General features: G+C 43.4%; 1 protein-coding gene across 1 annotated transcript; it reads left to right on the plus strand.

Annotated features, from left to right (window-relative positions):
* Positions 1-19073: 19073 nt before the first annotated feature.
* On the plus strand, positions 19074-24656 carry LOC138747482 (NADPH oxidase organizer 1-like). The gene is made up of 8 exons (XM_069906734.1): positions 19074-19263; positions 19477-19557; positions 19660-19735; positions 19908-20088; positions 20185-20381; positions 21172-21282; positions 22108-22231; positions 22685-24656. Exons 1-8 carry the CDS (start codon positions 19201-19203, stop codon positions 23367-23369), a joined length of 1518 nt encoding a protein of 505 aa, XP_069762835.1. The 5' UTR covers positions 19074-19200; the 3' UTR covers positions 23370-24656.
* The last annotated feature ends 1665 nt before the right edge of the window (positions 24657-26321 follow it).

Genomic DNA, 26321 nt, shown 5'->3' on the forward strand with positions numbered 1-26321 from the left:
ATGAATCTGGCAAGTTTTGTGTTTCTTCTATCTGGTTCATTACTTCCAGGAGAGGAGGAATTAATAACTCTTTAAATGTTTTATAGAATTCTATTGGGAATCTATCCTCTCCAGGCATTTTATTGTTCAGCAGCTTTTTTAATATATCCTATACTTCCTCTATTTCAAATGGTTATATCAGTTTGTTTTGTTACTCTTCAACAGTTCAATTTTAGCTAAAAACTCTTCTATTTTATCATCTTTCCCCTAATTCTTAGTTGGTTCTTGGGTTCTTTGGGTTCTTGGGAGTTGGTTCATAAAATTCCTTAAAGTTCTCATTAATCTCTATTGGGTTATATGTAATTTGTTTGTCCTTTTTCCTTGATGCCAATACAGTTCTTTTAGCTTGTTCTGTTTTAACTTGCCAGGCTAATATTTTATGTATTTTTTCTCCAAGTTCGTAATAATTTTGCTTTATTTTCATTATGTTCTTCTCCACCTTGTACGTTTGTAATGTTTTGTATTTGTTATATCATACCTTTTTGCTAGTTCCTTTTCTGTACTTACTGTCTCCCTTTCCAACTGTTCTATTTCCCAATTGTAGTCCTTTTTTCATCTTAGTTACATGACTTATTACCTGCCCTCTAATGAAGGCTTTTATTGCATCCCATAATATAAATTTGTCTTTCACTGATTCCGTATTTATTTCAAAATATGTTTTAATTTGGCATTCAATAAATTCTCTAAATTCCTGTCTTTTAAGTAGCATGGAGCTTAACCTCCATCTATATGTTCTTGGTGGGATGTCCTCCAGTTCTATTGCTAATAATAGGGGTGAATGATCAGATAGTATTCTAGCTTTATATTCAGTTTTCCTAACTCTCCCTTGAATATGGGCCAACAACAAAAACATCAATCCTTGAGTATGTTTTGTGCCTACTTGAATAATATGAGTATTCCTTCTCTCTTGGGTGCTGCCTCTTCCATATATCCATAAGTTTCATTTCCTGCATTGATTTTACCATAAATTTGGCCACTTTATTCTTTTTACTTTTCTTTTGTCCAGTTTCATCCAACATTGGATCGAAATTAAGGTTAATTGTGTGGAAAATGAAGTGATCAGAAATTACGCGTTACCTCTGGGTGGATCATCTGGAACTCCTCTCAATAAGTCTGCAAATTACTTTGTTACACATGGACATGTGTAAACACCCGCAGGCAAGAGATGAGTATGACTCATAAGGAGGTCCAATGACTTAAAGCTAATTAAAATATACTGAAGATTCAATCAGCCAGCATTTTCCAGTTGTAATTGGAAAAGGAGAGGGCTAGTGCTTTCTGATCGAAGATTGCCAGTGTGAAAAAGGGATAAAGGTGAAATCCATTAACTTTTGCTTAGTCAGCAGAGGTGTAAAGGAGTTTTTAGAGGCAATGATCAGAAAATATTCATTTGGGATTTGGCAACTCAGAGGCTAATAAATTGATGTCACGGTCAAGTAATATTTTGGTTGACTAACTAATAAATGGAAACGCTTGAGGCACTGAGGACATTTGATAAGGGATCAAATTGAACACAATGGAAAGAAAAATAAAGGATTAGGAAATATCCAAATTTGACTTCGGGTTGGGGGGCGGGGGCGGGGGTGGTAGAAAGAAGCTGAAGGGTAAAAGGAGAGGGAATAAGAAAGAAAGGGAATTATTGGAGAGGGTGCAGGCCTTAGGTGTACATGAGCAAATCTTAGAAGGTGGCAATACAAGATGCAAAAGCTGTTTTAAAAAGCACATGAAAAAATAAGTTTTATTAATAATTAAGACAATAAGATCATAAGACACAGGAGCAGAAATAGGCTCTTCAGCCGATCAAGTTTGCCCCGCCATTCAATCGTGAGTTGATCCATCTTCCCATTCAGCCCCACTGCCTGGCCTTCTCCTCGATACCTTTGATGTCCTGGCTAATCAAGATGTGACAGATTGCATTATATTTCATATTTTACATAGATTATATTTTAAATGAGATAAATTGTGGCAGTATTTTTTTAGTGTAGGTCACATACAAACACTTCAAAACAGCTGTAGCACAAGCTACAGCGAAGAAACTCACAGCCACCACATTGGATGTCCTTAACGACTGTTTTATTCAAATCCCGCGTGTGAGCTTGGCCACCACGTGCACGGTGACATCATAATAGCTGCTCAAGGTGCATGCTGGAATGGAAGCACGAGACAGGGAGAGCCCCTGATGCCACCATCTTTTCAAGGCTGTCCCACCATGCGGCGGTACAAGCGGGGCCGGTTTGCCACAAGAGAGTGCGCCACCACACAACTCTACCCCCCAGAACAGGCTTACACATCCCACCGCTTAGGCAGGCGGCCCTGGCTTTGGGCATGGCCGTTCTGAACTGGCCATGAGAGGTCAAAGTGTGCTGCCTTTAGGCGGTCTACAGTGAAAAGTTCATTTTTCCCCTCTATGTCCAAAGTAAAAATCTTACCGGACTGCTGGAGGACCTTGTATGGGGCCTCGTATGGACGCTGCAAAGGTGCAGCGTGCCATCCGCACCGAACAAAAATGAATTCCGCCGAGTCCAACTTTTTGGGAAGATGGATCAGTCGTGTGCCGTGATGCGTGGGCGGTGGGGGCCCTGCGAGGAGAGCTTGCTACAGAGATCCGCTAACGGGTTCATGTGTTCATAAGAAGAGCTGGGTTCTGGGCCGAAGAACTCGCCGGGCAATGAGAGTGGCGCGCCGTAAACCAGCTCTGCAGATGACGCCTGTAGGTCCTCCTTGAGTGCTGTTCTGATGCCAAGGAGGACTCAGGATAGTTCGTCTGCCCAACCTGGGCCTGTGACGTGAGCCATGAGGGCTGACTTCAGGTGGCGATGGAATCTCTCCACCAAACCATTTACTTGTGGTGGAGTTTAACCCCCAGAAGGTTCGCCAGTTGAGACCAGAGGGTGGAGGTGAACTGGGCACCTCTGTCACTGGTGATGTGAGCCAGAACTCCGAACCTGGCAATCCAGTAGCTGACTAAATTCCTGCCGCACGTCTGAGCGGAAACCTCCTTGATGGGAATGACTTCTGGCAATCTCGTGGTCCGGTCAACCACTGTGAGCAGGTTGTGTGCCTCCCTGAACACCAGCAGGGGGCTCATGATATTGACATGGATGTGTTGGAATCTCCTAACTGCCAGGTCAAACTGCTGAATCGGGGCCTACGTATGCCAGTGGACCTTGGAGGCCTGGCACTTGGTGCAGCTCCTTGACATCTCGGCCACCTCCTTCTTGAGCCCATGCCATACGAACCGCTCCTCCACCATACACACTGATGTCTTCACCGAGGTGTGGGCCAGGTCGTGGACTAAGCTGAAGGCCCGTGACCTCCACTGCGGCACGACTACCGGGCGCAGTGAACTGGTGGAAATGTCGCAGAGCAGCGTGTCCGGGCTGTTCGGCAACTGAATGTCAGTGGTGAACTCCGACACATAGGAGAGATGGTGTTGCAGGCCGGCTGACCACGGATCCTTGGCTATCGCGAGAACCTGTGTGAGGGGCTTGTGGTCCATGAACACCGTGAATGGCCTGCCCTCCACGAAATACCGGAAGTGCTGAATGGCTAGGTACAGCACCAGGAACTCCTGGTCGAAAGCGCTGTACTTGAGCTCTGGCGGGCGAAGGTGCCTGCTAAAAAAGGCCAGTGGGCGCCACTGTCCATTACCCACTGTTTGAGTACGGCCCCTACTGCCATGGCTGAAGCATCTACTGAGAGCGCAGTGTGCGTCTCCGGGCACAGGTGGACCAATAAGGTGGTGCCAGCCAGGGTGTCCTTCGTTGCCATAAGAACGCTCGCTGCCTCCTCTGACCAGACCAGAACCTTATTCTTAGTGGCGATCAAAGCGAACAGTGGCCACATGATGTGGGCGGCGCTGGGGATGAAGCGATGATAAAAGTTTACCATCCCTACGAATTCTTGCAGGCCCTTGAGGGTGGTGGGTTCAGGGAACTGCCGGACAGCCATGACTTTTTCTGGCACTGGGGCAGCTCCTGCTGCCGAGATGGTGTGCCCTAGGAACTGCATCTTCTGCTTGCCGAACTGGCACTTGACCACATTGACTGTGAGGCCGAATTCCGCCAAGTGGGGAAACAGGGTGCGGAGATGGGCCTTGTGCTCCTCGTGGCTGTGGCTGGTGATAAGGATGTCGTCAAGGTAAATAAACACTAAGTCCAAGTCCTTACCCACTGCGTCCATGAGGCACTGAAAATTCTGGGCCGCATTCTTGAGCCCGAAAAGCATGTGCAAGAATTCGAAAAGGCCGAAAGGTTTGATGATCGCCGTCTTACCAATGTCCTTGGGACATTGTCCAGGTCGACTTTCAAGAAGACCTGGGCACTGTGGAGGTTGGCTGTAAAGTCCTGTATGTGGGGAATCGGGTACCTGACAGCGTGGTCGCATCGTTCAGGCATCGATAATCCCCGCATGGTCTCCAGCCCCCTGGAGCATTTTGGGCCATATGAAGAAGGGACACCCAGGGGCTGTCCGAGCGGCGGATGATACCCAACTCCTGCAGGCAAGAGAACTCCTCCTTGGCTAACTGCAGCTTCTCAGGCGGAAGCTGCCGGGCCTTGGCATGCAGTGGGGAGCCTTGTCTGGTAATGTGGTGGTACACACGTGCTGGGGCAAGGTGGCATTGAACCGGGACTGCAGGATGGAGGGAAACTCATCAAGTAAGCTGGAATACTTATCCCTGGGAGCAGTGATGGTGGAGATTTCAGGCTTGCAGGTGTCCATGGCATTGAGGTGAACCGAGTGGAATGTGCAAGCGTTGACCAGTCTTTTGCCCTTCATGTCGACTAGTAGGCCGTGCGCTCTGAGGAAGTCGGCCCCCAACAGCGCAGTACCCATTGAGGCCAGCATGAACCTCCAATGGAATTTATCTTTCCCGATCTGGATCTGCGACCTATGGGTGCCGAAGGTTTTAATGGTGGAACCATTGGCCACCCGCAAGGTGGGACCACGAGGTGGTTGGGGGAAAGATGATCAGCTCCGCTCCGGTGTCCACCAGGAAACACCAGTCGGTGGACTTATCAGTTACATGCAGGAGTCTGTTCGTGTGGCCAGCTGTTGCAGCCATCAATGGCGGCTGGCCAGGTCATTTCCATGGTAGGTACACGGTTGACTGCACTTACGAGCTTGTGCCCCCCAGCGTTGATGATAAAAGCATCATATGGGATGGTGCTCCTCTGGCTTGTGATTGGGAGGGGCTGCGACCGACTGGTTCCTGGATGTGTGACCTGACTGAGGGCAGCCTCGTTCTCCCTCTTGGTGCACCAGAGGGTGACTGCTCAGGCTGCGACTTGCCGTGGGTCCGTGAAGTCCTCATCCGCCAGTAGGAGCACGAGAGCGTGACTGCTCAGGCTGCGACTTGCCATGGGTCCGTGAAGTCCTCATCCGCCAGTAGGAGCTAAATGTCCTCAAGCTCCAAGAAGATCTGTGGAACAAGAAACAGGGCTTGTGATCCTCCGCCAGTGCCAGCATCTCATCCATGAGGTCTGATGGCATTCGGTTTCCCGACCCGTCCAGAAGCAGGAGTCTGGAGGCACGCTGTTGAGGGGAGAGTCTGAACATGCCCAGGAGGAGGTTCTTAAGGGTGGGGTATTTACCCTCAGCTGGTGGGTGATGGATGAGATCGTCCACCCTGGCTGCGGTCTCCTCTTCCAGCACACTCACGACATGGTAAACGTTCCTGAAGCGAAACTGCGCCTCCGTCTGCCCGAACCACATATGCGGGTGATGGATCCAGAAGGGGAGCAGTTTGATAGCAATGCTGTTGATCTCGGCTGGATCCATGTTGTGAGACCAGAAAGACATCTGGGCTCTTTGGGGGTCACCAATGTAGCGCAAGCTATAGCGAAGAAACTCAGAGCCACCACGTTGGATGCCCTTAACAAATGTTTAGTCCAAATCCCGTGCACTCCCCTTTAAGGGCAGCGTGAGCTTGGCCACTGCATGTGTGGTGACATCATAATGGCTGCTGGAGGCGCACACTGGGCTGGAACCACGAGGCAGGGAGAACCCCTGACGACGCCATCTTCTCATGGCTGCCCCGCCATGCAGCAGTACAAGCGGGGCTGGTTTACCACGAGAGAGTGCGCCACCACACAGCTCTCATTTGAAATGCCAGACCTCTGCTCAAGCCAGACGGTCCAGGCTCCGGGTGCCTTTGCACAAACTTTGAAGAATGCCTATAAGGACTTCACAATTTGGTGTTAATTGAACATGCTGTGGAGAAATGGATTATTGTTTTGGAAAGCAACAGGTGAACGAACTCAAAAGATTAGGCCCGGAGCCACAGTCTGTCTGAGTGCAGTTGGCTGCTCTAAGAGGGTCATGTGGTTTTCTCAGAGAGAGAGAGAGAGAGAGAGAGAGAGAGAGAGAGAGAGAATTCAGTTCTGCAGTTCAGCAGCAGCAGCTGGGACTGGAACAGGACAATCTGACAAGCTTGTGGAAAACCCTATTTTGAAGATGGGTTCAAAACCGTTGTGGTGCATACACGCTGGTTGTATAATGTTTCACTTGAAATAAGGAAAACAAAAAGGAACTCTATGGTGACCTGAAAGAAAGAGGTTATCGTCTGCAAGTTTCTTCAGCAAGACACTGAAGTGGCTGATTGGAAGGAATCAGTTGTGGGTGTCCAGCGAACAACAAATCTCTCTCTGAGAACTGCCAAGAACCTTCCTGAGAGGTAACCATTTACTTTTCAAGTACCAAAGCCTGGTGAACTTAATAAATGTTAAATTCTATGCACTGAATAAAGCTGTTTAGTCGGCCAGCCGTCGTTAATGGCCCCTATCATTTCCCTGAAATGAGCACGGCTAGCAGCACCTGTGCGCTCCTGCTCCCCACCATTGATGGTAGAAATGGCATTTTGGCTCAGATCTTTCAGTTCGGTGGTGGGGGTTTTTCCTGCTCACATGTTGGACTTGCCCTGTCCCTTAGGCCATCCAAGTGAAGCAGCCTGGCAGTCCTTTCGCGCCATGATAGGCTAATGAGGAGGTTCTTTCAAGCCATGTATTTACCTTGCTCTGGCGGTGCCTGGATGAGGTAATCTATTCAGAAACAGCTTCCTGGTCGAGCGAGCTGACGACATAGAAGTACGAGGTCATCTGTTTGAGCTGGAACTGCACCTCTGCTTGGCCAAACCAAATGCGGGGCCTGTTGGTCCAGAAAGTCGGCAGTTTTAACGCAATGGCTCCTATGGCAATTGGGTCTATATTGCCAAGTCTTCAGAACACAAAGACTCATTGGAGTCACCAGTGTAGCGGGTTGTGTGCGAGCGCAGTGAAAAGAGTGAGACAACAGGCTGTGAGCTCATTTAGCACAACTGATGTACTTTTAAGTTCACGCTGCAGCCTTTAAGACTGTCCCAAGCCCACCCCTCGCGTCCCAGGACTCACATCATGCTGACTTGAGCGTGTACGCGCACTTCCAGTCTGCACCGGAAGAGAAGGACGCATGATGCCATCTTTGTCGCAGCTGTCCTGCTGATCACGTGTGACAAGCGGGGCCGGTTCGCCACTGCAATTAGGTGCCCTGCCACAAGACTTCAATATAATACATTACAAACATAGAGAACAGAGAAAGCAATGATGAAAACTAAACAGAGTCACTATGAGCTAGGTGAGGGGGTCCATAAGGTCCTCTCCTGGCAGTTGAAAGCAGAGCAAGTCTCAAGAACAATTAATGACTACTTACAAACCTCAAGAAATTAATGAGGCTTTTAAGCAATTTTATTCTAAGTTATATCAATTGGAGTTGCAAAGAGATGATAATAAGATAGAAGATTTTTTTGTCACAAATAAGGTTACCAAGGTTAAGTTTGGAAGAAGTTGAGCTGGAGTGGGAGGCACTGACCTCATTATAAAGCAATAAACCTCTGGGAGAAGATGGACTTGTTAATCCTTCCTTTCATGGAAGTATTAGATCAGAAGGTGGAAATGCACGCTCTTCCGGAATCTTTTTCTACAGCGATAATTACAATAATACCAATAAAATATAGGGAGCCTTTAAAACCATCATCATATAGACCTATTCCATTGTTAAATACAGATTATAAGATAAGTACAAACATTTTAGCAAATAGACTGATGAGAATTTTACCAAGGCTGATAAATATGGATCACAGGTTTTGTAAAAAAGTGACAGCCTGTGGATAATGTAACTAGACTACTTAGTTTAATACATTTGACACAAGAGAGGAGAGATTTAAGTGTGTCAGTAGCTTTAGATGCAGAAAAGGTGTTTGATAGATTAGAATGGGATTTTTTGTCTAAGGTATTGAAAGGATTTGGGTTGGGACAGATATTTGCAAATTGGTTCAGAGCTTTATATAATGAACCTAAAGCTAAAGTTGTAACAAATGGATAGGTGTGTGCACCATTTCAGTTAACCAGATCTAGTAGACAAGGATGTCCATTATCGCCAGCTTTATTTATTCTAACGATAGAACCACTTGCAGAATTGATCCGATCTGACCCTGATATTAAGGGATTTAAAGTTAATTGAGAAGAATCTAAAATGAATTTATTTGCTGATGATGCTTTTATTTATTTGACAGAACCAGTAGGTTAGATCTGTAAATTATATTCAAGATTGGAGAAATATGGGAAAGTGTTGGCCTATAAAATAAACTGAGACAAAAGTGAAATTACGTCTCTCACTAGAGGAGATGATACTCAGTGCCAAAGAGACACTCAATTTAAATGGCTGGTGAATAGAATAAAATATTTAGGGATACAGGTAGATAATAACTTAAATAATTTATATAAATTAAATTATTCACCTTTACTTAAGAAAATTGGAGAAGATTTGAATAAGTGGATGGTGTTGCCAATAACATTATTGGGCAGAGTTAACTGTGTTAAAATGAATATATTTCCTCAAATAAAGTATCTCTTTAAAACACTGCCAATACTGTTACCACGTTTGTTCAAGAATTAAATAAATATTAGAAAGTTTCTCTGGAAGGGTAAGATGTCGAAGGTTTCTTTTGATAAATTAACATGGAAATCTGAATGAGGAGACCTACAGCTTCTAAATTAAAAAAATTATTATAAGGCAACTCAAATGAGGTTTATTGCTTCATTCTTTTGAAGAGGGAGAGATGTCAGCATGGATTAAAATAGAAATTGATAAAATAGGAGAGAGAATACCAGAAGATTTTGTATATAAATGGGAATCGAAACTAATACCAGGTGAAAGGGGAAACCCCTTTGTTGAAGCCTTTTATTAATACCTAGAGTAAGATAAACATTCAAATTGGAATGAGGGTTTTTGTGTTATCTAAAGAGCCTCTGACTCTAAATTGACATTAAATTTACAATGGATAATCAATTTTTAAATATTTGGTCTTGTAAAGGAATTAGATATATAGAAGATTGTTATGAAAGAGGCCATATTTAAGAGATAAAATTGGTCCAAAATGTGGTGATGTAGAAATGTTGATTCGTAATAGACATATAAAGAAATTTAATTCAGCTATGCACACTTTATTGCAAAAGAAAACTCCTAAGCAGGGGATACATAGGTCCAGACAGAGATGGGAGTTGGATTTAAATATTAATACTGATTATCAAAATTGGTCAGAATTATGCTAAGATGGTATGAGAAATACAATAAATGTTAAATACAGATTAATTCAATATAATTTTCTACATCAATTATATTTTACATCTCAGAAATTAAATAGATTGGTCAGATTTATCAGATCAATGTTTTAGATGTAGCCAGGAGATAGGTACCTTTTTACATTCCACATTTTGTGGATAAACTTGAGAACATGTTTAGAATAGGATACAGGAATGAAATTTCCACAAAATCCAATGTTGTTTTTATTGGGTAAGATTGTAAGACTGAAATTGAAATTAACTATATATCAAAAATAATTTGTAAAATTTTCATTATCATAACAAGAAAATGTATAGCAGTTATGTGGAAATCAGGTATGGAGCAATGGAACGAAAAATGCACAGTTGCATTTCCCTTGAGAAGATTACATAATTTAAGAAATAAATATGATGTATTTTTGAAAATTTGACATCCGTATTTACAAATTGTGGGAATTAATTTATAGATATTTTCCCGAAACTTCAAACCTTGTTAACCTCCTTGGAAGGATTAAAAAATATAAATGGTTAGAACCATGTGGGTGATGTCTTCTTGGCAATCATGTTTCTTTTCTTTACTTTCTCTTTTATTCCTTTTCTTGCTTTTTCTTATCATTTCTTTTTTTGGGGATATTTTTGCTGGGGGAGGGGGTTGAGGGATTTATACCATCATGTATAATGGAACCGACATTAATATTTGACTATTGTATTTTGCCATAATTACATGCATGGATAAAAATGTTAAATAAAATATTCCAAAAAAAAAAACAAGCTGCTCTAAAAGGCCATCTCATTGGCATTCTACAAATTCTCTCTTTTGAGATTCAGTCCCAACCTTGTTTTCCCAATTAACTTGCATGTTAAAATTCCGCTTGACTACAATAACATTGCCCTTCTGAGAGGCATTTTCTATCTGCTGTTGTAATTTGTTTCCCACAGCCCGGCTACTCTCTATAGGTCTGAATATAACTTCCAACACTGTCCTTTTACCCTTGCCATTTCTTAACTTGACCCATGATTCTATACCTTTCTAATGATTTCTTGTTATTCCTTACCAACAGAGCCACACAACCTTTCTGCTTACCTGCCTATCCTATCGGTACACTGTGTATCCTGTGTCATTGAGTTCCCAATGACATCCATCTTTTGTCTATGACTCCATGATGGCCATTACATCATTCCTGCCAATTTGTAGCTGTACTACAAATTTATCTTCATTAGTTCTTATGCTGCATGCATTTATATACCAAACCTTTAGCCCTGCATTTGTTTTTTTTTTAGGCCCTATGTCCTTTATGTTTTTTCGACTGCAATGTCAGTAAAATAGCTGAAAAAATTAACCTAATTACTGCCCGTGTGGTCGTTCACAATGGGCACCTTTTTAGACTTCAAATCCCTGAGTGGAACAGTTCCGGGAGTTGGGTGGGTGACCATCAATGAATTTTTCTGAAACACTGCAAGCTTCCTCCAAAAGGTTGTAGGGGGTCCTGCAGGATAAATTGCAGGGCAGGAATTGACTCAAAACTCCTGCATATTCCTTTTTAGATGGCCTCGTGTAGCAGCAAAATTCCTTGATTGTGCCGTTATGTGCCTGCAGTCTAAAAACAATAACTGTGGCATTGCAATTCATCCCCATGGCTGCCATTTGCCCTAATTGGCTGTCCTTCCACATAATCTCCCTAACAGCAGTCTCTGCTTGTTCAGCAACTCTCTCCTCCTCTGCCTCTTCACTTTGGTTCCCACCCCCTACGAATGTAGTTTAAAGCCGTTCCCTCCCTTCAACAACATTAGCAAACCTTCCTGGGAGGGTATTGGTTTCCCTTCAGTTCAGGTGTAACCTGTTCCATTTGTAAGGTCACCCCCTTCCCCAGATAAGGTTCCAATGATCCAAGAACTTGAAACCCTGCCCCTTGCACCATCTCATCAAAACACTGACTTTTCTGTGCTACCTTCCTGTGGTGATATATTTCCTCCATTGTATATAGTTATTGTTGACTACTGTAATATATGGAGCTGGCCCGCCCACTGATGACTCATACCCTATGACTCCTTCCCCCGTGGTCCTGGGCCATAAAGGTCAAGCCACCTCTCCCTTCCCTCTATTCCTATACCTGGATCGGGGCCAGCAAGATTCTTCTGTACATTAAAGCCTATCGTTCCCTCAGCCTAGTCTCTGTGGTTACTGGTAGTGCCTAACACTTCCCTAGCTCGGAATCCAGGAATAATCCAGAGACTGGGCTCAGCCTGGGAGATCATGCCATTGAGCTACAGCATCAGCAGATTTTTTAAAATCTATTTTTGTTTCTTATCTGCTTTTTGAGAAAGCAGGATATTTCTTGACAATTATCCAATTCACCCATGTTGTTTTAATGCACTAATCATCACCTGCCCCAATTCCAGAAAGCCACAAAAAGTGGGTGGATGCAATGCTTTGCTGCACAGGTTATACAGTATCCCAGCTACTACTGGGGACAGCCCCAGAGAAAGTTCATACAGGCTTCAAGGTACTGTCTGGCTTTTTTTCTTATTTCTTCCAAAACCTGTGAACACATTTTGTTCAAACAGGCCAATGAAAGGTAGCCGCCGATCATGTGTTGAACGCTTCGGGAAGATGCCCATCTAGAGATTTATTCAGCGGCCAATCACAATCCGATATTTCAAAGCACAAATGGGAATCGTTCTCTCTTCACCAATGGCAAGCATCAAGAAAATTGTTGGTCTTTGAAAATGTAGATCTTCTCAGCATCGCAGACCACCTAATGTTTCAGATATTGTCTGACATTCTCATGGCATTGTACCTTAAATGTTTATTAGCTCTTGTGTGCCATTTTCACAAAAAGAACTTGAGAATTTGTTTCTGATCAAATTACAACCCAGATGAAAGATTGCCTCTAATTTGACACAGATCCCTGATAATCACTTTCTGTAGGCAATTTATTTACTTAATTAAAAAGAAATACTTTGAACCCATTTTTAGGCTTTGCGAGCAAGGTTACTGTGTTTCCAAAATGGAGTGCTCTTCTCAGTTTGTACTTTGACTGCTGCTATCAGGAACCCTTAGACCAGAAAGGCAGATGCATAGGGAGGTCTCCTGTTCAAAAACTCTCACCCAGCACCATTGAAATATGACAGGTACAGATTTAGAGAGTTTCAACCTGCAGAGCATAAGAATCTAATCTCAAAAGAGCTCCACCAATTGTAGCAATGTTAAACAACTCATTCATTTTTCTTGTGTGCAATTAGTCCATACTTACACACCCACTTGTCTGAAATCATCTCAATTTGGAAACAGCAGGAAAGGATTTTCATGCTAACAATCTAACAAACATACAAATTATGGACACAAGAATTTGGATCAGAAGGAGGTCACTCAACCACTTAAATCTGATTGCAACCTCAATCCTTCATTCCTGTGTAACAGAAGAAGATAGGACTAGTCCACGTGTTAAAATCCTAAAATGGGGCAAGGCTAATTTTGATGGCATCAGATAGGAACTTGAAAAGGTTGATTGCAAGAGGTTGTTTGCAGTTAAAGGGACATCTGGCAAGGTCTTTAAAAGAGAGATAGGAAGAGTTCAGGAACATCATGGTCAACTTTGCCACCAGAGGAGAGAACACCCTGGATCGGGTGTACAACAACATCCCTGGTGCATATAAGGCTGCGCCTCGCCCCTTGGTTACTCGGATCTGTACTGCTAATCACTGGTCGCCAACTGTAGGTGGCTGTCTCCCTGAAACAGCTCCAGTCTGAGATATTGGTGCTCCAATCCATGGTCTCAAAGCAGTATTGTAGCACTGCTGTAGCCACCATCCCAAAACAACCTAAGTCTTAAAGGTGATGATCGTGGTCTTCAGAACAACCAGGACCAACCAACTTCCACTACACATCAACAACTCAGTCGTAGAGGTAATAGAGAGCACAAAGTTCTTCGGAGTCCACATAACAAGTGACCTATCATGGACACACATCTCCTCACTTGTCAGGAAGGAGCAACAACAACTGCACTTCCTGAGAAGACTGAAGCAGGTAAGGCTTCCAACTACCATCATGTCACCCTTCTACAGGAGCTCCATTGAGATCGTCCTGGCTGGCTGCATCTCAGTATGGCATGGTTGCTGTAGAGTCTTGGATTGTAGGTCAATCCACAGGACCATAAGGGTAGCAGAGAGGATAACTGTGGTCTCTCTCTCCCTCCATCGATGTGATCTGCAGGGATCATTGTCTGAAGAGCGCATGCAAAATTATTGAGGACCTCTTCCATCCCCGCACACAGCATCTCCCATCAAGGAGAAGATACAGGAGTATCAGAGCCAGGAGGTTAGGAAAAAAAACCCCACAGGAGGTTAGGAAAAAATGTGGAGGCATTAGGTATAAATAAGGAGGTAGTGAAATGGATTCAGCAATGGTTGGATGGGAGGTGTCAGAGAGTAGTGGTAGAAAATTGTTTGTCCAATTGGAGGCTGGTGACTAGTGGAGTTCCTCAGGGATTGGTCCTGGGTCCACTATTGTTTGTTATATATATTAACGATCTGGAAGTAGGGGTGGAGAATTGGATAAGCAAGTTTGCAGATGATACAAAGATTGGTGGTGTGGACAGTGAGGAAGATTACCGTTGATTAAAAGGTGATTTAGGAAGGCTGGAGGTGTGGGCTGAGAAATGGCTGATGGAATTTAATACAGATAAGTGTGAGATGTTACATTTTGGAAAGGCAAATCTAAATAGGTCATATGCATTAAATGGTAGGCTATTGAGATGTGCAGAGCAACAAAGGGATTTAGGAGTGATGGTAAATAGTACCCTCAAGGCTGATACTCAGGTAGGATGGTGTGGTGAAGAAGGCATTTGGAATGTTGGCTTTCATAAATCGGAGTATTGAATTCAAGAGTAGGGAGGTTATGATGAAATTGTACAAGGCATTGGTGAGGCCAAATTTGGAGTACTGTGTACAGTTTTGGTCACCAAATTATAGGAAAGATATAAACGAAATAGAGAGAGTGCAGAGAAGGTTCACGAGAATGTTGACAGGATTTCAAGGTTTGAGTTACACGGAAAGGTTGTGCAGACTGGGGCTTTTTTCTCTGGAGTGTAGAAGATTGAGGGGGGACTTGATAGAGGTGTTTAAGATTTTAAAAGGGACAGACAGAGTAAATGTGGATAGGCTTTTTCAATTAAGAGTGGGGGAGATTCAAACTAGAGGGCATGGTTTAAGGTTGAAGGGGAAGAATTATAAGGGGAACATGAGGGGAAATTTCTTTATGCAAAGGGTGGTAGGGATGTAGAATGAGCTTCCGGCAGATGTGGTTGAGGCAGGATCATTGGTTACATTTAAGGAAAGACTGGATAGTTACATGGAGAGGAGAGGACTGGAGGGGAATGGACCGGGTGCTGGTCAGTGGGACTAGGAGGGTGGTGATTTGTTACGGCATGGACTAGTCGGCCGAACTTGCCTGTTCTGTGCTGTGTGGTTATATATATGGTTATATATAGCACCACCAAGCTGAGAAATAGCTTCCTCCCACGGGCACTGAGAATGCTGAACAACTAAAGGAACCGCTCACACTAACCACCAGAGACCCTAATATTAACTAAACACAATTTATTTATTTATTTGTAAATAAATGTCCTGCATATGTATTGCTTGTCTTTCTTTGTATTATGTTTTGCACAGACAACAGGCGAACAATGATTCGTCAGACTGTGCTTGTGCAATCGGATAATAATAACCACGAACAACATGGGCCAGCACAACATCGAGGGCTGAAGGGCCTGTACAGTGCTATGTTCTATGCACTTGATAGAATTAAGGGCATGGCTGGAAAAATTAAGGAACAATGGATAGCCGGAGATATTGGGGGTCTGGCCAAAAGAAAGAAAGATGTTAGTTAGAGACAAGTGGGATCAAGTGAGGGGTCTAGAAAATGAAGAAGTTCACTTAAGAGGGGATTCAGGAGGTGAACGAGAGGACATGAAATGGCTCTGGCAGCTAGTAATGAAGAACCCTAAGAAATCCTTTAAGTATAATAAGAGCAAAAGAGAAGAGAGGTCCTTAAAAATCAAAGACATCTAGGTCATCAATGTGTGGAGTCATGGAGATGGACGATGTCCAAAACACGTATTTCTCATCTGCATTTATCATGGAGAAAGACTTGAAGACTCATGAACTTGGGGAAGTATATGTTTAGATGGATTTAAACCAAATTTACCAAGATAATAAATAGCTTTAAATTGCTGAACTTAAATGAACAAAGGTTGTATTTGTAAGTTGGAGTGGCATGCTCCCACAGTTACATCAACTACTTCATACCATGTCCCATGTAAGAATTCCATTCCCTTCTCTTAATTCCTCCATCTTCATTGTATCTGCTTCCAGGACAAGGTCGTTCATGTCAGGTTACCAAAGATGTCCTCCTTCTTCAAATAACATGGCTTTCCCTCTACCACCATCAACTTGGCCCTCACCTACATATCCTCCATTACCCACACATCTGCCCTGGCCCCCTCTGCCCCCCCATGAGCAACAAAGACAGGATTTCTCTTGACCTCACCTACCACCCCATCAGCCTCCTCATCCCCCTCTGCCATTTCCTCTACCTACCATGTGATCTCACCTCCAGACATACCTTCCTGACTCTTCCCCTCTCTGCCTTCTCTTCCTGACTTCCTTGTCTACTCCTCCTTCCCCACCAATTTCCTCCTTCTTACCTGCTCCCTTGTTACCATTCAGGGCCTCAAACAATCCTTCCAAGCAAACCACCACTTACTTTATCACATTGTGGTCTCCTCGACATCAAAGAGACTGGGCACAGATTGGGAGATCGCCTACATTGAGCACCTTTCCTCTTTCTGCAGTAATTGTGTAGATCCCCCCCAGTGGCCACCATTTCAATTCCCCACCCCTTCCCTTACTGATGTGTCTTTCCCTGGTCTCAGCATTGCCAGAATGAGACCACCCACAAATAGGAGGAACAGCACCTCATCTTTTGATTGGGCACCCTCTGACTGGAGGGCATTAATAGCAGCTACTTTCATTTTTCATTCCCCACCCAACCCCCCAAATCTCCTTTCCTCTAGCTCTTCTCTCTCTCTTCCCTTATCTCTCTGTCTCCTTCACCCCAGTTCTGCATTCACAGAGCCAAACCCCCTCACCCAATCTACTCTCACCTTTCCTCTCTCCTGGGCTCCTCTCTATATCCAATTAACACTTTTGTCTGTTAATCTGTACTCCTCCTGCTGCCCTTTCTTTCAAGTCAGATGCCTGTCTGCTTTTCACTTATATCTTGAAGAAGGACTCTGGATCTAAATGCTGGTTGTATAGTATATCGTTAGCTCCTATGGATGCTGTAAGACCTGTTGAGTTCATACAGCATTTCTGTGTTTTTACGATATGGTAATAAAAAAATCCTCCTTATTTATTTATGTATAATACAGATCTGAGTATCTGAAGAGGGAGCACAGAATAATTAGCCCCTTTTACATTTGTGTCCCACTAAATCGGTTGTTCAGTATCCTGGGATAGGAATGGGATTTTTGCTGTTCACACTTGGCCACTCTTAACTAGGACACTGCATGCATTCACACCTGCAAAGAGCATTCCCCAGGGTTAGGACTGTTCTTCCTTCCACCAGTGATGTCTTGCCACAATTGAGTGATGGTGGACTTGCCCTAAATCCTGATCAATGTATTATGATCTTATATTTGAACAAAATTCATCATGCCTAATTATAACATAATTAAGCTTTATGTACAGAAAAGTATGAGACCTTCAGCCCCTGTTGTCATTGTGCTGACCTACCTATATGAACCTTTATGTGGGGAAGTTAAGCAATAAATAGCAATAATGGATAATTTTAGACAGCATGGGAAAGTTGGTCGTGCTATCACAATTTATAAAGACCATGGGAAAATGCGATGGCAGACCTGACCTCCCAGAATTCCCTCCATGAGTTCTCCATGCCACTATTGCTATTTACTGCTAGCACTTTCCTCTACTCCGCCCTCCCACCCACCCCCAGCTGGGACCTTCCCACGGCAAAATTTATATCTTCATTTTAATCTTTTCTTCCTCCACTCACATAAAAACTTGGGTAATTTCTGTCCTAGAATGCAATTGGCCATCCGAGTACCAGGTGGTGGGGACAGGGGAGGGGAAGGGGTGGTGGGGACAGTGGAGGGCACTCAGAAACTAGCTCTGCCATGACCATGTCTTTTATCTCCTTCAGAATTCGCTATCTGCCCGGAATTGGCCTGATTGCAATGCTGACATCTACAGACGTCGGGTCGCAGCAGTCTATCCTGGCGTGAGAAGATATCATCTCACACCAGTGTGGAGAGGACTTTCATTCCACATTTGACCCTTTTTAGGCTGATTGGGTGTTAATTCCTGGGACCATTTGCAAGTGTGAAAGAGGCTAATGAGGACCCCTTCCACCCTCCACACAGCATCTTTCAGCTGGTCCTTTGGGGGAAGAGATACAGGAGGATCAGAGCCAGCACCACCAGCTTCTTCCCACGGGCACTGAGAACGCTGAAGGAACTGCTCACGCTAACACTCCGAGACTCTCATATGCACAAAGCAATAATGATGTATTTGTATAGATAAATAATTGTCCTGCATATGGATGTATGTTATGTCTGGTTGTGTGTCTGCACTTTTTACACTGAGGACCAGAGAACGCGGCTTCCTCGGGTTGTATGTACAATCAGATGACAATAAACTTGCCTCACTGAGACCAGCTTGGTTGGCGGGATGTCGATCCCCAACCTGCGCAGGAAACAACCAAGAAGGCAATCTATACTCAGCCGGTCGAGCAGTATCAGTGGCGGGAAAACGTTTTGGATTTTGCTCCAGATTCCAGCATCTGCAGTCTCTGGTGTGTCCGCCCAGCTGCTTCTCCGGAGGCCGGGGACGGGGACGGGGAGGGGAGGTAGTGGGGATGGGGGCGGGGGAGGGGGGTGGTGGGGTCGGGGAGGGGGGTGGTGGGGACGGGGAGGGGGGTGGTGGGGTCGGGGAGGGGGGTGGTGGGGACGGGGAGGGGGGTGGTGGGGACGGGGAGGGGGGTGGTGGGGTCGGGGAGGGGGGTGGTGGGGTCGGGGAGGGGGGTGGTGGGGTCGGGGAGGGGGGTGGTGGGGTCGGGGAGGGGGGTGGTGGGGACGGGGAGGGGGGGTGGTGGGGACGGGGAGGGGGTGGTGGGGACAGGGGAGGGGAGGGGGGTGGTGGGGACAGGGGAGGGGAGGGGGGTGGTGGGGACAGGGGAGGGGAGGGGGGTGGTGGGGACAGGGGAGGGCACTCGGAAACTCGCTCTGCCATGACCATGTCCTTTATCTCCTTCAGAATTCGCCACCTGCCCGGAATGTTATGTTACAAAACACTTCCCCGTCCTCGAGGAATTTCCCGCCGGCCCGAATTGTGGCGGTAAGAAGGCGGCGCTGCGGCATCACCGGGCAGGGCATGAGCAAGGTATAAAAACCCCAGCGATGTTGTTAACAGGCAGTGTATGGGTGGGGGCGGAGAGCGAGAAAGATAGATAAAGATAGATAGATAGATCCTGGTGAAAACAGCAGGAATGAACAGGCGCTTTCCCCTCAACGTCCGGATTATTGGATTAGTGCAAAACCAAAGGCAGAAGGTAATCCAGGTGTAATTGTGTTGGTGCAATAATAATTCTCAACGTCGTGTACCAGATTAAATACCACGAACGGTGACTATCCGCGCCCTGTTCGTGACAAGTCATTCTGATTGTGATAATTCTCTACCCCCTTGTTCTTGCATATGTTGTATTTTGTGTGTGTAATGTGCCCATTTCCTTCTCCCCCCCCCCCCCCCCCCCCTTTCCTGACAGACGTACCTTTCCTCCGTTCTGTGGTCGGATCGAAGTGATGTTATCGTGTATAGAACGTTTGAAGAATTTAAGAAACTCCATGTAAGAACCACCCCACCCCCCCCCCAAAAAAATTACATCACTTTTAAATGCCCCCATGGCAGGCAGTTCCACTTATACATTGTCCTCCTATTTGAATGACAGAAAACAGTTGTCAAGAAATACCCCTTGGAGGCGGGTCGCATTAAAAAGTCTGATCGAGTACTGCCAAAGTTTCAAGGTAAGGTGGATACAATCTTGTTTTCCCGGTGTCAGCACTAGACGAGGGGATGATTGTGTTGGGTTTGTTCTCTGGGTGGTGAAGATTAACAAAATCCTGGAGGGAAACGCCGCGCCGCCCTTTACTTTGGAGTGATCCATCCTTCGGTGAAACATCCCAACTTGCCTTGCAGACGTTTCCCTGAAGGAAAGAAGATCTGCCGGGGTAGGTAAATCGGTGATGAGGATGAGGGTGCTGGAGAAATACTGCTCCGAGTTGCTGCGATCCACTGTGAAGATCTCCAGCGACCAAGACGTGAGCCAGTTCTTCCTGCCGACCGACAGCGACCTGGCCCCTTCGTTCCCCTCCGACAGGTGAGCTGGTCAAACCCCTCTCCCCTGACTTGCCGGAGGACACGGCTCAAATTGGAGTGTATTTTTAAATGGGGACCTTCTCTCCTTTCGTTGCAGCGTTATCATCCTGCCGTCGGCCACTGAGCGCAATACCAATAGCTGGAGGCGCCCGAACTATGCCCAGACCATCACCCAGCCAGTGGCCTCGGAGAATTACAAATGCGTCGCCGCTTACGAAGGAAAAGACACTGAGAACAGGCCATTTAAAGTGTTGGAGGATGAGATAGTCGACGTTATAACCAAGAACTCGTCGGGTAATAACGTTGAGACCCAGCCAAACATTGGTTTGTTTTCCACGAATGTAAATCACAGCCCAAGAGCAGGTAGCAAAGCCACGATTTCAAGGAGCAGGGATGGTTGTGTCTGGGTGAGGGGGTCCGACTCTGGCCGTTTGGTTGGACAGAGCATCTTAAGGCAGAGTCCACGAGTGATTGAGAGGAGGTTGATGTCGGTCCGCACCACATTGTTGGGCTGTTAATCTGTACAGCAAAAGATAAGGACACTTCATCCCTTCAATGAAATCCAAAATTCCAACAAAATCTGAAGTAGTTTTAGGGGGTGGAATCTACTAACTCTTCACTTGTTTCGCATTTGAACTCTTTAAATGCAGAAGCTGTTCTTAACTCACTTATAAAGAAACTCGTATGTCAACAATATTAGATGAGAATAAACCAGAAGAGGCAGAAACATCCAGTGGGTCAGACAGAATTTGTCAAGAGAAACAACGCTAATGTTTCAGGTTACAAGCACACAAACGCTGGAGGAACTTAGACGCTCCTTCAGTGCCCTGTGGACGCTGAGAGCCCGGCTGAGTCCGTCCAGCATTTCGGTGTGTTCCAACTACGCTCACAGCGTCTTGCTCATGTTTCAGGTTGATGACCATTTATCAGAGCCTGAACCATTGAGTCTGTTTGACTCTCGAAACGGACATTTGATCAGTTTAATTTCATCCACAGTATTTTTCTTTCGGACAGTAATAAATATTTGATATGGATTTTCACATGCAAACTCTTGCCCTAATTGGAACAAGGTCTGTTTCTCTAGGCTGGTGGCTTGTGGAGAACGAGAGGAAGCAGTTAGCCTGGTTTCCAGCTCCTTATCTCAGAAGGTCTCTCAACTCTGCCCCATCGAGAGCATCCGAGAATGAAATGGATGGTAAGTTGACGATGTCGAAGCCCCATTTTAATGTAAAACCTCTGTTAACCGGAATTCAAGCAACTGGGCAAAAAATTGTGCAAACTAAATAGGTTAAAAACTTATAATTGGCACCCCTTGCCAGTCATCCACATAGGGGGCTTTACTGTATATATTAAAATAGATTACAGTTATGGGTTTGCACAGAAACTATATTCAAAACAAAATGAGTGAGGAACAATTAGAGATTTTTAAAAAAATCTTTGCAGTAAAGGACTAGAGACACCAGTTACTTTTCATCTCTGTAGTATTGTGACCAAAACCTCTTGATAATTTCAAATTCACACTGAATGATTCTTCATTCCTTCTGAGATTGTCTTCCATATTTACTGAGTAATTATTCATGGACAGTTTGTTGATGCACACTTAGCTCATTCAAATAATTATCTCCTCAACCCTAAACAACACGTTTTCATAATTTGGCTCTGTTTGAGGGGTACGAAAGCAGGCACACTGTTAAGCTGCCGGCTTCTGTTTCAGTGCTGAATACAAACAGAAAGAACATTCAAGATTAAGAAACAGTTTTTAGAAACAAGCTCTGAGAAGGTAAAAGCCATTGGGAGACGCGATACCAAACACACTCAAGCAAATTGTCTAAAATTGTCAAGATTTGCTCATTTTTCTTCTTTCACCATGTAAATGACAATGAAATTCAGTTATTATTCCCACACCTTTTGTACTATTTAAGGCAGAAGGCAATTTTTTTGATCAGATTTCAAGTAATTATTTAGCTATTATTAAATATTTCAAAAAAATAATTGCGGTCTTTTTTAAAATCTACTCTAGATGCTGAATCTCAGTATTACGCTGTTAAAAACTATGAAGCCACAGCTGAAGATGAACTATCCATGCATATTGGAGTAATTGTTGAAGTCTTAAAAAAATCTTCTGATGGCTGGTGGCTTGTCAGGTTTGTCTTATTTTCTCATTGTTCCTTCGCCAATAGTGGCAAAGAATAAATGGTGAATTACATCTCTTCTTCACTTACACATCACTTGAAATAATTAATAATATTTTTTCCAAAAAGGATTCAAAATTTAATGAAAATATCTTGGTTTATATTTGTGATGTAATAGAATAACATTTTTAAAATGAATTTAACATCATCCTTTCAATCTCAAAGGGCTTCTTAGCCTATGGCTGTTTTAGAAATATAGTTTCCATTAATGACATTAATATTCAGTCTTGAGCAACTTCGTTATATCAAGATCTAGCTAAATAGGACATTTTAGCAGGATTTATGGAGTCTCGGAGAAATTCTAAATGTATTGCGTTTTGTATTCGCAATTTGTAAGATATTACCATTGCTTATTTTGAAATAGAGCAACATAAAGGTTAACTTTAAGATTTTATTGATAAACAGGTACAATAAACAATCTGGATTTGTGCCATCAATTTATCTCCAGCCATACAGAAACCCTCATTCAAAATTCCAGCTCCTCACCAAGGCCGCCATATACAGTTCCACCCCAAATCTCATCATTCCTGACAAAGAACCACACACCCAATTAACAAATGAGGCTCTGAACAAGGCTGACAATTCTTTCTCTACCACGGATGTCAAAAAAGGACTGCATAAGGACAAATCAAAATCTATCAACTGCTTGGCTGATGAGAACCTATTTGAAAAAGAGTTAAGCTCTCACAGTTCAAATCAGACAGAAAGCAGGTCAGATAGCTTGAGTGATAATGCTAGTTTGTCCACCATAAGTTCAGGCAAGTCAGGTTTATCTGAGGACAGCAGTTCAGATGGTTCCAACACTTCTCCGTGCTCTGTTTATGTACCTGTGCTGTTTTTGAAGAACCAAATTTCTCAAAGAACATCCAAAAATCTGAACGATGAAAAAATTGTTGAATTGAAAAGCGGACCTGAAGCTTCCACAAGTGGGAGTAATTCTGATAAAAATCTGACACCCAAGATACCTCCAAGACCACAGCAAGAAGAAATATTATCAAGATGCACAACCATAACCAAGAACATGGTTTTAAAATCCCAAAATTATTTTGGCTTTAAAAATTATGAAACACAAGAAAAAATAATTTATTGAGAAAACAATTGTTTCTATTCAAACAATATTTAGATGAGATTCATTATAGTATGCGGAACCTGCAACATTTATCTTATTATCCAATTAGCTTGAAGAGTTATTCTGGTTAATGTGTTCAATTTTTATTTAAAAGGGTTAATATTTCAATCCTTAAATTGAGTCACAAAGAAAACTAATTACCATATTGTATGGTAAAGTTATTCAGTTGTATTATAGTCCTTGAAAAGTGGCGTCTAACTCCACATATTAGTGTAATTTCAATGAATACTGTTACATAACGCTAGGAAGGCATATATAATGAATTTATGGTATGGTAATTTTTGTACATCAATCAAAGAGACAATATATTATGTAAATGTTAATCAAATTTAAAAATTTTAACTGTAATTATAAAATTAATTACATTAATTTTGATTCCGAGACATTGATTTAGAATTTGAGGAAAAAAAAAACACAGATACAAATCTAAAATAAAAACAAAAAATGCAGATCCAACCATATCTTTGGAAAGAGGAACAGAGCCAACAAAGACCCTTTGTTTGAAGTTTGTTGGATTAAGACCCTGTCCTGCAATGACACTTGGAAATGTAAACAAGCGTAGTTTTCAGTGTCTGTTGCTGTCATGTGCTTTTTTTCTTGCACATCTACTTGCTCCTTTTACAAGGCTGCCCATTGAAGATTAATCTGCACAGTTTATTGCTGTAACGGTTCAAAATGATGAGCCACACACTTTTTCAGGACCAATGCAGGTGGACAATAGTTTTGCAGAGTTTATCAGCAATTCCCCCATATGCTTTTTTTTTCCCCCAAAAAAATTGTTACACAAGATAAGTAGCAAGTAAAGTTAGACTGAAAATTAATCAATTGTAACTTTGGGGACACACTTCCTCACTTCACTGGAACTGAAACTGAAGTTTGAGTAGAAATGTAGAATCAGATGAACAATGTTATTGTGCACAACGTAAAGCTATCGAGCAGAATAGGCAAGTGTCACTCTAGTCACCAATTGAAAAAGAAAATCAAGAGTGAAATATATATCGGAATACAATGTTGAATTAACTATTGAATTAAAAGTTTGAATACATTATATTTTCCATAATGGAAAAATACTGTTTTATTATCTGCCATCTACTTATATTAAGACATGTAACTATACAGGGTAAGTGTTTTTATGTGAATCTTGTTCCCTGCTTTTAATTCAATGGCTTATATTCTTTGTAAACGATTGAAAATAACCATGTACTTTGTATTTGCAAAATATAATAAACTGTAGAAGTGTTCTCTGTATGTTAATACATTTCATTTATTTGTGAATTCATGTGTGAATTTTTAAATGTTTAAAATTTAGACCTACAGCACAGTAACAGGCCATTTGCATCCACAAGTCTGTGCCACCCAATTAAACTACATCCCAGTATGTTCTGAATGGTGAGAGCAAACTGGAGACCCAGGGGAAAACCCACACAGACACAGGGAGAACATACAAACTCAGACAGCACGGGATTTGAACCCCGGTGCCAATCGCTGGTGCTGTAAAGGTGTTGCGTTAATTGCTACGCCAACCGTGTTTCCCTTATCTTGAAAAATAAATGACTGAGCACACAACTTTTGTTATTTAAATGACTGTATACAACGCAAAGTCTTCATTCCCAAGCATTGTCACTTATCCTCATTGTCAATTAATCCCCCTAAATTCCTGCCCTAATGAATTTCAAGGTCAATGTGCTGTTGAATTCTTCCACTGGAATATTTCAGTACCAGCTTCTCTGACCAAATATCTTTTCATTGAATTACAGGGACTTTTGCATTCAGACTATCACTGACTCTCTGGCCATCTGCCCTCTCCAGACCTTTGTATCTCAAACTTCTGGTGGCATTTCAACTAGTTCAATTCTTCCATTTCATTCACTTGTAGTTTGACGTCCTCCCAGCCAAAACTTGCAGCACTCTCTAATGTGCAAGCATCACATTGTCATCAACCTTGCCTATAAGGAAATCTGACCTCGGCCTTATGGAGACAAAATAGGCTGCAGTTGCTGGAATCGAGCCATAAAAAAGGATTCTGGAAGAATAGAGGGTCAATCAGCAACTGCAGAGGTAAAAGCAGTAAAAGGCAATGTTGTAGGTCGAGATCCTGCAACAGGACTCACCCTTATGAAGGTTGAATGTTATTGCTCAAAACCCTATTTATTATTCAGGAGTCTATTTAGCTCAATAAAAACATGGTGATACTCAATTCCACCTCAGGTTTGCAGTAGCCCCAGATGGACATGACAAAGCATGTCAAAACATAAACCTAGCCAAGACAGTTACATAACAGGGAAAACTGTCGTATTAGCTGATGTGTAATTCAGGGCAACAACGCAGAGAAAAGCACACAATGAGAGTTCCACAGAGATAGATATGAATTTCTATGTGAATATGATCACTGAATCTCTTCCCATATCCAACATGAAATCCAAGAAGATCACAGCTGAAACAGAAAAAGACACAGTTCCATAGAAGGTCATCAAGAATCTGAATGAAGGATGGCCGAGAGGTGAATGTCAGGCATCCTACAACATCGGAGCTGGGCTGAGTGTTGTCAATGGGTTTCTAGTCAGACGGGGCAGAATTATCATTCCTCAATCAATGCAACAAGGGATGCTGAAGAGGGTGCATGAGGGGCATCCTGGATTGGAAAAATGCAAGAGGAGGGCCAGAACTGCTGTTTATTGACCAGGGATAAAAGCTGACATTGACAGGGTGGCTTCAAGCTGTGAGACCTGTTTGAAACAGCTTGCAAAGAAGATGCTGAGGTACTTTCTGGATTCTCCAGCGAGGACTCAGGAGAGAGACCTTTCTCTGGAGCCTTCTTCACATCGAGCTGTAAAGATGGCGCTGGAGGAAAAACTAAAACTGCATCGTGCATGCATGGTACAGTTGAAAAGTAGGTTGGAAAAAAAACTCAAA

The sequence above is a fragment of the Narcine bancroftii genome, chromosome 12, assembly GCF_036971445.1.
Source record: "Narcine bancroftii isolate sNarBan1 chromosome 12, sNarBan1.hap1, whole genome shotgun sequence".
NCBI lineage: Eukaryota > Metazoa > Chordata > Chondrichthyes > Torpediniformes > Narcinidae > Narcine > Narcine bancroftii.

Bases quoted from the DNA above. Each gene is read 5' to 3' on its own strand.
- LOC138747482 (XM_069906734.1), top strand. From the start codon at position 19,201: ATGAACAGGCGCTTTCCCCTCAACGTCCGGATTATTGGATTAGTGCAA. The intron at 20,382-21,171 runs GTAATAACGTTG...CTGTTTCTCTAG, and splicing joins TATAACCAAGAACTCGTCGG to GCTGGTGGCTTGTGGAGAAC. The intron at 21,283-22,107 runs GTAAGTTGACGA...AATCTACTCTAG, and splicing joins ATCCGAGAATGAAATGGATG to ATGCTGAATCTCAGTATTAC.